General features: G+C 46.5%; 1 protein-coding gene across 3 annotated transcripts in view; it reads left to right on the top strand.

Annotated features, from left to right (window-relative positions):
* Positions 1–11834, top strand: part of LOC121554610 (coiled-coil domain-containing protein 149) — a 31963-nt gene extending 20129 nt beyond the window's left edge. The window contains exons 5-13 of one of the 3 annotated variants that reach the window (XM_041868253.2): positions 98–214; positions 465–637; positions 1031–1103; positions 1390–1474; positions 2558–2702; positions 2985–3061; positions 3414–3446; positions 8157–8270; positions 9528–11834. In XM_041868253.2, the coding sequence (XP_041724187.1) occupies positions 98–214; positions 465–637; positions 1031–1103; positions 1390–1474; positions 2558–2702; positions 2985–3061; positions 3414–3446; positions 8157–8270; positions 9528–10081 (1371 nt within the window). In that variant the 3' untranslated portion in view covers positions 10082–11834. The remainder of the gene's footprint in view (positions 1–97; positions 215–464; positions 638–1030; positions 1104–1389; positions 1475–2557; positions 2703–2984; positions 3062–3413; positions 3447–8156; positions 8271–9527) is intronic. The other 2 variants (XM_041868254.2, XM_041868255.2) reach the window with 2 other exon arrangements.
* Positions 11835–13217: the final 1383 nt, after the last annotated feature.

Here is a 13217-nt window from a genome sequence, read left to right as displayed (position 1 = left end):
CACACACACACACACACACACGCATCTCTAGCTCTCATACTAACTCAAAGTGAATCTGTTCCTCCCTCTATTTGACCCGTCTCTCCCTGGTCCACAGCTGCTGAGGATGACCATCACCAGACAGAGGCTAGGGGATGAAGAGGTGGGGGCACGCCACTTCCCCGCCCATGAGAGAGAAGACCTGGTCCACCAACTGGAGAAGGCAGGGCTACAGGTAGGAAGGGATCTTGTCCAAAAACGCTATGCTACATCGTGCCCTAATGAACACGACAAGTGCCTCTCCTTCTTCAGCACTTTCAGAATAGTTCAAAAATGGAAGATAGGAGACAACCGTGTCCTATTCACTTTCTCTCACGCTGTTTCTCTCGCTCACTGTCTCTCTCTCTCTCTCTCTCGCTGTCTCTCTCTCTCTCTGTGTCTGTGTGTGTCTCTCTCTCTGTGTCTGTGTGTGTGTGTGTGTTCAGATGGAGGAGCTGGAGAACAGTGTTAAGGCGCTGACTGACGAGCTGGAGGACGTTAAGGCAGAACGTGTTGTGTTCAGTGAGAAGGCTGAGCGCCTCAACCTGGAGCTCAACCATATCCTGGGCGGCCACGAGACCCGTATCATCGATGTGGACGCCCTCTGTATGGAAAACAGGTGAGGGGGGGAAAGGTGGTGGACTTTTCTCTGCTAGTATTACATTTTACATTACAGTTGAGTAATTTAGCAGAAGCTCTTATTAAGAGCAACTTACAGTCAGTGCATTCAATTAAGGTAGGTAAAAACGACATGCCACATGTCACACAGTATTCAACACAATTCAATTACCCCCAATGTATATTAGGCTATGCACACATTTTTTTTTACTACTGTACAGCATAAAAGGAGACATTTTCATACACTGCGAGGTTGGCACTATTTCAATGTCATGTTATTCCAGGTTGGCATAGGGTGTTCTGTGTGTGTTTCTAGTTGAAGAATTGTTGTTTGCGGCATTTTTTTTTTTTTTGCTGAATAAATTAATCTAAGGCTATTTTTGCCCTCTGTCAGGTATTTACATGAGAGGTTCAACCAAGTCCAAGAGGAGGTCAACTTGCTGAAGTCCAATATCATGAAATACAAGGTAGTGAGGTGTCTGTCTCTGTCATTCTGTCTGTCTGTCTGTGACAGTGGGCTCAATTCGATCCTACCCGCATTGCAGTAACAACTATTTTACCATCAGTTAGACTCCCCTCACGGGTAGATACTTCAGAATAAGGTGTGTGTGTTTGCATGCAGTAAACAAAGGCGCTGTGTCAACATTGCATTGCAATTACATTTAATTCTAGCTAGTGTCGCTTGACAGTCCCAAAGAAAGTTAGAGTTGATAGAGATGACAGCTGATAAAGGTGGGTGTGTTTGTTTTGCAGACTGCATTGGAGAGGAGGAAGAGCTCTAAATTGTCTGGGAAGTCCAACAGCAGTGCTCTAACAGGAGTGCTCTCTGCCAAACAAGGTACACCACCGTCGCATACAGATATGTCCAGCTACCACATGGCAGGTCCAAATTCAGACTGGTAGCTCTGTAGTGAGTAAGCTAAGGATGCTGGTCAGAGCAACTGATCCGAGAACAGCAGTTAGGAACTTTCTAAGTGATCTCCTCTGTCCCTCTGTCATTGAATCTAGGTCATGCATAGCCCAGTGAAGCATAAGTATAGAAGATGTGAACTAACTAGCTAGTGAGTGCAAGCCCACTGCAATGATTTAACCTTCTCTGAGATTCGAAGGATCTATTCTAGAACCTGTATAGCAGGTATTGTAGCGTGGCAGTGCGAGTTGCATTACATTATTTACTTGAAGAAATCAAGCTACATTAGCACACTGATGTGTGGAAACCATTTTCAGCTCTTGTGAAAGCCTATCATATGTATTCTACTGCACCAGAGTTCCAGATAAAAAAGCACCTCTAATTCCCATTCTGTCTTAAGTAGACATTATTTCAACATTAGAGTTATGTTAGTCTCCAGTGACTAACTTTTGAAACACCTGAGACTTGTCCTACTTTGTATTCAGAGTTCTGGCAGAGACACAAAGCATAGGTCTTAATTGACAGTTCTCGGCAGAGCCAGCACAGTAGGGCAGCAGTTAAAGCTAGAGGAAGCAGGGAGGTAACCTATTATACAGACAGCTGTTTCTATCTCTCTGTCACTCTTTCACTCACTCTCTCGCTTTTTCTTTCTTTCTTTCTTTCTTTATCCTTCTCATCTATCCTGTGTGTCGCTCCTGTCTAAATACTGTTTCTCCTATTTTTGTCGGTCTCGCTATCTGTTTTCATCTCCCTCCTCACACTGATTTACTTCCGTCCTCCCCCTCTCTTCTTCTACTCTCTCTATGCCCGTCTCTCCCTTCCTCTCTTTCATTTCCTTCTCACCGACTCTCTCCTCACTTACTCCTCTTTCCCCTCTATTCCCCCTTTCTTTACCCCTCTTACTGCGATCCCCCCCTCCCTTGCTCTCTCTCTCTGTCTGTCTGTCTGTCTGTCTGTCTGTCTGTCTGTCTGTCTGTCTGTCTGTCTGTCTGTCTGTCTGTCTGTCTGCAGTGCAGGAGTTGTTGTCTGAGGAGCAGGGCTGCAGTCTCCCGGCCACGCCCAAGTCCATCTCTGACCTCAAGTCCCTGGCCACGGCCCTGCTGGAGACCATCCATGAGAAGAACCTGGTCATTCAGCACCAGAGACACACCAATCGGTATACACACTGGCACATACACATTTCTACAATACACACAGGCCTAGACACACACACGCACACACAGTCCACACAGTCCCTTTCTTATTCTTTAATATCCTTTATTTACGTCTGGTGTGCTTCATCTCCATTGACCTTTAACCATAGTAAGTTCATATACCTCGCCACACAATGTTCTCCACTCCTCCTAGTCAAACAGTGGAGACACACTTAGTTTACAGTCTGGCCACTGGGCCATAAGGGACCATGTGACTCACCCTCCAGCTTATCTTCTCCACACAGGATTCTGGGGAATCGAGTTGCTGAGCTGGAGGGGAAGTTGAAGACCTTAGAGGTGTCCGGCTTGTGGAGTCTTCCAGGTTGGTTACAATAATGTTGTTCAAACGCATTGACTGTTTTTGACATGAGTGTAAATCATAGACAGTGGGGTTTTGCTTGGGTGGATAATACTAGATTTAGCAGCTAAATAACACTATAGAGAACAATGCACCACACCATTAGCAAACACACTGTGTCTACCAACATTTCTTTGCAAATATCTGGTTAATGCTAGCTCCAATGGGTCTGTATGATGAAATGTTACCCAGCTTTACCTACTGAGAAAAACTAAATTGACAATTTACCAATGAACTGACCAATTGGTGGTGAACTGACCAATGAAATGGTGTGTTATTAACTGGGTATCTCCTCCCTGGCTGCGGCTGCCTACAGGCATGACCTACCACGTTTCTCTGGGAATACGGAGTATGTGTTCTGTATATACTGCCTTTCTTAGCCCATGCCCTCCATTGTGCCATGCCAGAACAAACCTGGGCATCCTCCCAAAACTGCCATCTCATACCCACCGTCCTAATGCTACCTCCATTCCAGCCCAAGGCCACTCCTTGTGCATTCATGTCACCTGTTGGGATCTTCTCACCTGCTGTACATAGTCATTTACAGCTTAACCTTGGAACCCAGAGCTAAATCACACTTGCACAATGGCCACCTACTCAGTTTGGTTACTCGATTCATAACATTTGTGTTAACAGTCTGTCCTGAGAGACTACTTACTGTTCCTTTTATCAGAATAAAAGGTGAATCCATCTTTTGTGTATATTTGAATGTAGGTACAACTACAGGTAGGTAACCTAGCGGTTAGAGCGCTGGGCCAGTAACCAAAAGGTTGCTACACTGAACACAAATATAAACGCAACATGCAACAATTTCAAAGATTTTACTGAGTTACAATTCATATAAGGAAATCAGTGAATTGAAATAAGTTAATTAGGCCCTAATCTATGGATTTCACATGACTGGGAAGTGGGATTTCACAAGGCAGGGGCGTGGTGAGAAAACCAGTCCGTATCTGGTGTGACCACCATTTGCCTCATGCAGCGTGACACATCTCCTTCGCATACAGTAGAGTTGATCAGGCTGTTGATTGTGGCCTGTGGAATGTTGTCCCACTCCTCTTCAACAGCTGTGCTGGATATTGGCTGTCCCACTCCTCTTCAACAGCTGTGCAGGATATTGGCGGGAACTGTAACACGCTGTCGTACATGTCGATCTAGAGCATCCCAAACGTGCTCAATAGGTGACATGTCTGGGGAGTATGCAGGCCATGGAAGAACTGGGACATTTTCAGCTTCCAGGAATTGTGTACAGATCCTTGCAACATGGTGCCATGCATTATCATGCTGAGACATGAGGTGATGGTGGCGGATGAATGGCACGACAATGGGCCTCAGGATCTCGTCGCGGTATCTATGTGCATTCAAATTGCCATAGATAAAATACAATTGTGTTCGTTGTCTGTAGTTTATGCCTTCCCATACCATAACCCCACCGCCACCATGGGGCACTCTGTTCACAACGTTGACATCAGCAAACTGCTCGCCCACACGACGCTGTCTGCCATCTGCCCGGTACAGTTGAAACCGAAATTCATCCATGAAGAGCACACTTCTCCAGTGTGCCAGTGGCCATCGAAGGTGAGCATTTGCCCACTGAAGTCGGTTACGACGCTAAACTGCAGTCAGGTCAAGACCCTGGTGAGGACGACGAGCACGCAGATGAGCTTCCTTGAGACGGTTTCTGACTGTTGGTGCAGAATTTCTTTGGTTGTGCAAACACACAGTTTCATCAGCTGTCCGGGTGGCTTGTCTCAGATGATTCTGCAGGTGAAGAAGCCGGATGTGGAGGTCCTGGGCTGGCATGGTTACACATGGTCTGTGGTTGTGAGGCTGGTTGGACGTACTGCCAAATTCTCTAAAACGACGTTGGCTGTTGCTTATGGTAGAGAAATTAATATTAAATTCTCTGGCAATAGCTCTGGTGGACATTCCTGCAGTCAGCATGCCAATTGCACACTCCCTCAAAACTTGAGACATCTGTGGCATTGTGTTGTGTGACAAAACTGCACATTTTAGAGTGGCCTTTTATTGTCCCCAGCACAAGGTGCACCTGTGTAATGATCATGCTGTTTAATCAGCGTCTTGATATGCCACACCTGTCAGGTGGCTGGATTATCTTGGCAAAGGAGAAATGCTCACTAACGGGGATGTAAACAAATTTGTGCACCAAATTTGCGAGAAATACGTTTTTTGTTTCAGCTCATTAAACATGGAACCAAAACTATACATGTTGTGTTTATATTTTTGTTCAGTATAGTTTGAATCCCCGTGTCGACAAGATGAAAAATCTGTCGATCTGCCCTTGAGCCCTGTTTATCTGCACTTAACCCTAATTGCTCCAGGGTCGCCGTAAATAATGGCTGATCCCTTGCCGTGACACAACTCTTGAACATGCAGTGAAACAGGACAAATATATGCGTTCCAAAAATACTGGTAATGAATGACAGGTAATTTGGGGAGCTATTTCCCCCGCAAGGACAAATCCCATAACAGCATCAAGCCAGAGTCCTGATAAATGGGCAATTCCCACTGCTTTCAAATACTGAAATAGACTGTAACTTTTTAAGCGTATGATTAGTAAATACCTGAACTAGCTTAACATAGCTTCCCTCAATCTAATGGAAAGAACAGCAAATGTACAATGCAGAGACGTGCCAGTCAGACCTTGAGATTATAGAACAGTTTCTCCAGTGTGCACCAGAGGGGGGTGTTGTGCTGTGTTTAAAGTGCACCGGCGGGATTTAGGCGGCGAGCTGTAGCTCGATGAAGCTCGCCTGTCATTCTCCCTGCCATAAAACTGACAAGCATCCATTACTGAAAATGATTGCCCACATTACAAACACATTTAGGGGAATGTGCTGTTATTAGGGAATTTGTAGACGAGGCCCAAAGTGCCTCATGACTCTGTCCACCACCACAACCGGCGTGGGGCAGAGAGAGAGGACGAGATGGAGATTAAGAGAGAGAGTGGCTTTGTCGAGATGGACAGACACGACGGGGCGAGGAAAAAACAACAACAGAAAGAGGGGCCGATTGGGGGCAGGCCCCGAGTCAAAACATTAGAGGTGCCATGCGTCGTTGTTCCCGAAAGACAAGTTAAAAGGGACAGAAAAAAACACAGCGATTCACTCAAATAGACTTGTGATTGACTCGACTACCCAAACCCCCCAGGGAGCGATCCCCTGTTCAATGAGCGCTGGAATACATGCAGACTGAAAGCCTGTCTGGGCGCATCAACCAGACTCGATTGCAAACGGGGCGAGACTCGCATATACAGCAGCCTACTACACTGGAGAAGATACAGGGTGCAATGCCCTGATAGAAAGACATATCATTACCCAGGTATTTTTGAACAAAGATTTCTCTCCCTCACTTTTCCCTGTCGTTGTTGCCACCTCTCCGCGGATTAACGTCAGTGATGGCGCGGGCCGGCATCTCACGAAGACGGTGTCTCGGATGTGACAGACCTGCCTTGTTGTCAAAATAGGAGACGGGTGACCCCCCCCCGGTGTGACTGTAGGGACTAGAGAAGCTGGGTACCAGAGAGATGTCAGATGTCTGTTTGGATGAGGGAGATAGGCCTACAGTATTGGGTGTTATTGTGTGGGTGTCAGTGTAAAGGTGGATGCAATTCTATTTGTGGAGGTAGTACTTATTTTGGTACCTCTCTACTATCTTTGTTTTAGTATGTGTGAGGAGAAGGTATGTAGGATATGTTTGGGCAGAAATAGGCTACAGGATTAATGGCTTCATGCATATGTGCGTGCGAGATGGGATATCTGTCTCTTAGTGCGTGCGTGCGTGCGTGCGTGTGTGTGTGTGTGTGTGCCTTGGTGTGTTTTGTGTATATGAGTGTATACAAGAGTGTGTTTGTGCAGTTATTCATCTCTGTGTGTTTGTGTATGCGCATGTGCACGTGTGTGTGTGTGTCTGTGAGAGGAGGAATGGACGGATGGATGGGCAGCTGTCAGGAGGGTATAAACCCACTCCTCCATACCTCCTCCTGAGCACGGCGTGTGCTGAAGACCTGCTGCGTTCAGCACAGGCCCTGCTCTGCATACATAATCACCACTTTATTACTGGCTTTAAAAAGCAGCCTGAGAAACTCACAAGTCACCAAAGGCCCTCTCAACTCAGAACGAGCAAGGCTCTCAGCCTGTATGAGGGCTAGCGTCCAGATGAAAGTTTGAAGTAATACTGAGCCTTGCCATTGCATGTTTCCCAATGGGCATTCTTTAAAATACGAATATGCTAATTTGTGAAATGAGATGTACAGAAACGAAGTTGCAGAGTCCTTTTTCATAAACAGCTTTCGAGGAAAGAAAAAGGGGAAACTTCACAAGCCAATCAAAGTACGATGTGCATCCATTGCCATAGATTGAGGTGAAGTGGAATTGACCCCAACCCCTGGTGACTATAGAAAATATGAGCAGTGCCCTGCATTCATAACATAAGTGTTTGTGTCCCATTCATGCTTGATAGTTAACATGTTTCACATGCTGCCATCCATTTTTAGCATTCTTCTGTTTCTGTTTTTATTTATATTTGTTTTAATGTTTTTGTTCGTGTTTCACACTTGAGTGGCCCTAGAAGTGGTTTGTGTCGAGTGAATGTGTGTGTGTGTGTTTGTGCGTGCATGGGTGTGTGTGTGTGTGTGTGTGTGATGTCTGGTATACGGTGCACGGTCCCCTGTGAGTAGCATATGGCGTCAGCCCAGGAGGCATGCAGCCATCACTAATGAAGACTGATGACAGGGAACTGCAGCCACTTCCTGTGAGCACAGTTGTGTGTGTGTGTGTGTGTGTGTGTGCATGTGTGCGTGTGTGTGTGTGTGTGTGTGTGTGCGTGTGTGCGTGTGTGCGCGCGCATTTGGATGATTATGACTTTATCTGTGTGTAGAAGCATGCCCCTTCCTTACCTGCTTACACAAGTACCTTTAGAAAACCACCCTCATGTTTTTAGCATCTGTGTCTGTTGGGTATTTTTATTTTCTGACAGGGTGGGGAAAAATTCCCCGGAAGGTAACTCTTGTTCCGCTGTGGGGTTGTTGGGTTAACAGGGGGACGAGACACCATTACGCTGAGCGAGAGCCAGCGAACCGAGCTCCTATCGCCCAGCATCATGCCGTGCCCACCTCAGCCCCACACGCATGCAGCAATGCAGCCACCCAAAGGTGAGTGTGTAATTGTGTGTAACTGGGCTTCGCCGTTCGTTAAACGTCGCCCTTGGGCAGCGGCTAAAACGCTGTAATTAGCTCCATCCCCCTCTCCCCACAGCCTTCTTCATTTTGCGCCCAGTCCCCTTTCCCGCCTCTCCTCCAATGCTGGCCTCTCATTGGTGCTGACTGATAAGTACCTGATGCTCCTCAAATGCCATGGCATTTTGGAAATGTGAGCACAATTCTCGTCCACTGACATTCAAAAAGTTGGGGTGTGTTTTTGGAAGGAGGGGCACCATAAATATGGATGCTGGCGTGACATTTTTTTTCTCTCTCTTGTGGGGGCAAGTGTACTCTGCGGTCTGTCTTTAACCTTTTTGACTGAACATTCACAAATATGGGACAGTAATCTGCGGAATGGGAGAATATTTTGGAGAGGAAGCAGGGGGCGTCGCTATGTTTAGCCTGTTGCCATGGAAGTGCTTGAGTCACAATTTATTGAAATAACTTTGTCAATTGACACAGCCCCCCAACTCCAAAGAAAAGTTGGGGTAGTTAGTTATGCAATCCTGTAATGTCATCTTAATTCTCTGTCAATTTTAAAGGAAGGATTTAACAATCAACTTTTTACAGGTGCTCAGAGTAATGTGGAGTTATTTTGCATGTCCGTAACGTTCACACCGCAGACTCACTCACTTAACTTGGTTGATTTACATAGCTTATACTCATACATTATCCATTTACACAGCTCTACATACACCCAGGCTGGTTGGATATAGCATGCGGATTAAGGACCAACAGGAATTTGGTTGGGTCACCACTCAGTCTTTGACCACTATCAAGCATTACTGCTACATGCAAATATCAGCAGACTGCATCCCCTAGCACCGAACCCGTTGGTGTTTGAAGTGCTGATCTAGGATCAGGTCCCCTCTGTCCATATGATCTTGTTCATTATGATCTGAAAAGCAAAACTGATCCTAGATCAGTACTCCTACTCTGAGGCACTTTATGAATACTGGCCCCGATATGACTGTTTAGGTACTGTATAAGCAATGTAGTAGGAACAGCTCAACCTAGTTTACCAATGGGCTTCTTCAACCTTGATTAGCCGAACCAGCTGTGGAGCAAAGCAGGAGGAAATGCCTGGACACCCAGTAGCTTTACAGGAGGACAGTTTATCACTCGAGAGGTAGAGTTTAGAGGGAGTTACATCTTCATTATAACTACACTCCCACAATGAACTCTTCTCCTCTCTCCCAATGTGACTAGACGACAGAATGGGAGCGTCGTCGTGGGAACGGGCCACAGCTGGCGGTGACTTTGGCGCAGATGGCTTTGGCGGGGAGGGCGCACCCGAGCCCAGTGACAGGGCAGAGGCTAACTGCGTCTGCCTGAGTGACAGGCGGGGAGTGGAGATTGTGACGCTGTCGGAGGAGCAGGCAGCCTCGGAGCTGGAAGAGGGGCGGAGTCCCGTGGAGGAGGAGGGGCATGAGGTGAAAGTGGAAGAGGACGAGGAGCTGGGCTCCACAGTGGAGGAGGGAGAGGAGGCGGCCCTGGCGCTCGACGCCCCACCCTTAGAGGTGGAGTCAGACTTGGGTAACCTCCCACAGCTGCCTGTAAGGCAAGCTACCATAGACTACACCCTTGAGGCGGGTCATTCGATCTGCCATGCTCAAGCAGTGGAGCCTACTGGACTCCCTGAGACAGAAGATGCCTCTAAGCCAGCTTCCATATTTAAGACCCCAGACTGGGGCGGCATAGATGGGTGGGACCTGCACTGTCAATCAGGACAGAGTGACAGTTGCCATAGCGACAATCATTGAAAAGTGATGTTTATCTTGGTTGCTTTACTACTGACTAGCAACATTTCCACAACGTAGACCAACCCCCCTTTTGTGCTCCCAGCCATTCATTGCGTGAGTCTATAGAATGTATAGGGAAAACACTTCCTCAGCCTCCCATTGACAGTCAGAGCCTGGAGTGTACTTTGCATCTAGATAGTGTTGTTGCTCTGAAAAGAGCAGACAATCTGGAAATCAATCCACTTGCAAGTCTAATGTCCTACAGGAGTAATTTAGCAAAGATAGCAAAGTCCCCCCCCAAACTGCCTCCATGGTAGGATAATCCCAGCTGTTTGCTTCCTGTTTATTCCTAAGGGTTGCTAGTTAAATGAGAGTGTTTATTTATTTATTTTTTACTGTTGTCCACATACAGGAGCCACTGTGAGTTTAGTGTGATTAATGTAATAGATTTGCATGGAAATCTGTGAAAAACATTGGTCCAGAGTTTGTAAACACACTAATGTATTTGTTTTGTATTGATATAGCTTTATGTATATAGATTATAGTTAGTCACTAATCAATTATGGAGCCCTTTTCTTATTCTGTTTCTAATGGAAAAGTAGACGTTGGCTTGTGACTGCATGTGCCTTATATGGAATATTTATAAATAATTTTGAATTTAAAATCCATTTGAATGAGCTTGACAGACTTAGTTTTTTGAATGTCATATCTTGCAGTGTTACATGTCCAAGTTGTTGCATAGGAGCACAGACTTTTATAATCAATATGGGCCTCAGTGCTGCCTGAGGAATGTCAATGTCCTTGTTTTCACAATGAACTGATTGTCATGGTTGTCTACTCTTATAAAGCTTTGTTTACCAGCTGCATAACCACACACACACACACACACACACACACACACTTACTTCATCCACACGGTTGCACTACACTTTTGTACATAAACACACAGACACATTTTGTCACACAAAAAAGTTTCATGTACTTGCCCCACAATTCTGAGACACACACTCTTACAGCCAAAGTCCAGACCCTGCTAAGGTATTCAGATTCAGTTTTCCCCACATTCAGGTGGCAGCTGGCCTCTCCAAGCAAACCGCATCAAAGCCAGAATCCATGAAGTGCTTATTCTGCAGAAGGCTGCTTGCTATTTTTAATCTTTGACACAAAATAGGAGGAAGAAAAAAATATAGAACCCCAGGAAGCCATGGCGTGTATGCAGTACACACACACACACACACACACACACAGAGAGTGCTGCCAGCCAGCTTATTTGGCATATTGGCGAGGCGTTTCGAGGAATCTGATGACTTTATAAAGCAGATGGGATTTGCTGCTAATGAAATTGTGAAGCGACGTGGCGCCTTGGGCTTTAGCGAAACGCCTAACCGGCATGCCAATTCACCACGATAAGGGGGTTCCTCATCCTCCGGTGTCTTGCCTAATTTGACTTTAATGTCTGTGTGAAATGTAACTACTCAAGAGTAAACAGTAAAACTGCACATTTGTTCTATTCTGAGCAGTGGCGTGGAGCTGATAGTTGTCATTTTCTAGAAGTGAGACGGTAACCTAGGTTACAATGCGTGCCCTGCCCTGTGCTAGTCAACCAAAATGACTGCTGCTCAGAGAGCCCTGGGCATTGAAGAAGTGAACAATTTCAGCTGCTCTCACAGGGTTGCTGAAGTTGTGACATGGATTGAAGTTGACAATTCACTTTTTTCGTCGTCCCCCCCTCCCTGCACTGATCCCTGATGGTCTGTCACAGCCTGCCACTTGCACTGTGGGAAGTCAGAATCCTCCCGCGTCTCACTACCAGTATAATTTATATTAGACATATTTCTATTCTCATTTGCAAAGGAAAGTAGCTATGCACGTTGTTTAACACTTCAGGTCCCTACAACGAATTGCATTAAGACTCAGACTGATTAGATATGGCTTGACTTTGTTATCCAATTCCTTTGTATCAGACGTGACATTCCAATATCCAAAGCAGAGGTGGCCAACCCTTCCTGGAGAGCTATTGGGTGTGCAGGCTTTTGCTCCAGCCCTGCTCTAACACATCAGCGAATCAATGTCCTGCAGTTGAATCAAGTGTGTTAGAGCATGGCTGATGCAAAAGCCTGCACACCCAATAGCCCCCCCCCAGAAGGCTTGACCATCCCTGATCTAGAAGAATAGAAACACATCTAGCCTCAACAATATAACAATCTTATTTCACGGATTGATTGACATCTAGGGTTGCTTTTGCTCCTCTCCCTATGACAGGATTATCTGGGAGACTCATTATATATGCTATTTTTGGTTGTCAAGTAGTTGCCAGGTGGTGGTCTCAGAGCAGAACGCTGCCAGGCTAGCTTGCTGTTGCCCCCTGTGAGTGGGGACTTGTCCCTCCGCCACGGCAGGTCAAATTAGGCCATGGTCACCACTGTGCAGCGCCTGCCAAAACTAATCTCAGCCCCACATCTCTGACAGAGACATCCCCGACCCATACCCAACCCTTATGTTAGTATCAATTTGTTTAGAATAGTAATGTAGTTTGGTTTAAAATAGTATTTGTTAACACTGTGTGTGTGTGTGTGTGTGTGTGTGTGTACGCACAGCTCTGCCTGATTATATGTGCCTCTCAGTGAATTTGTGTGAGATCCAGTGTGGTGATTTTGGCAGCACTGCAATCTAATCACATTCTCACAGGGAGTGGTGGTGAGATGCTTTGCTCCACATGCTTCAGCCTAGCCAGCTGCCCCCCTCCCCCCCTCCCCTCCTACCCTGGACACACACACACACACTACCCTAGACAGACAGACACAGTGGCCCAGCTGGGTCACCACGGGGCCTGCTGGCTCTAATAGGTGTGATTTGAGGAGGCAGGAGGCAGCTGGATGTGGAGGGATTTGACACCCCATCATCGCCAAGGGAACTAGGGGGAGGGGGTGGGACACTTGGAGTCAGCGGTTTCCACGCCAACCACTCGGCAGGGTTAATTACTTTACCAGCCAGGTGCCCTGGCCACTGATGGCCAATGGCTGTGTGTCTGTGTCCTGCGCTTCATTCAGTTCTCTCTTCTTTATGCTACCTGACTTCTGTCAGCAATCCCTGAGAGAGGGAACCAATCAGAGTGCACCGAGCGAGCCCGCCAGGTTGTCACCTGGTGTTGTGATGT

This window comes from Coregonus clupeaformis, chromosome 39 (genome assembly GCF_020615455.1).
Source record: "Coregonus clupeaformis isolate EN_2021a chromosome 39, ASM2061545v1, whole genome shotgun sequence".
Classification (NCBI taxonomy): Eukaryota; Metazoa; Chordata; class Actinopteri; order Salmoniformes; family Salmonidae; genus Coregonus; species Coregonus clupeaformis.
Note: the sequence above shows the minus strand (reverse complement) of the source record. Positions and strands in the feature narration are given on the sequence as shown.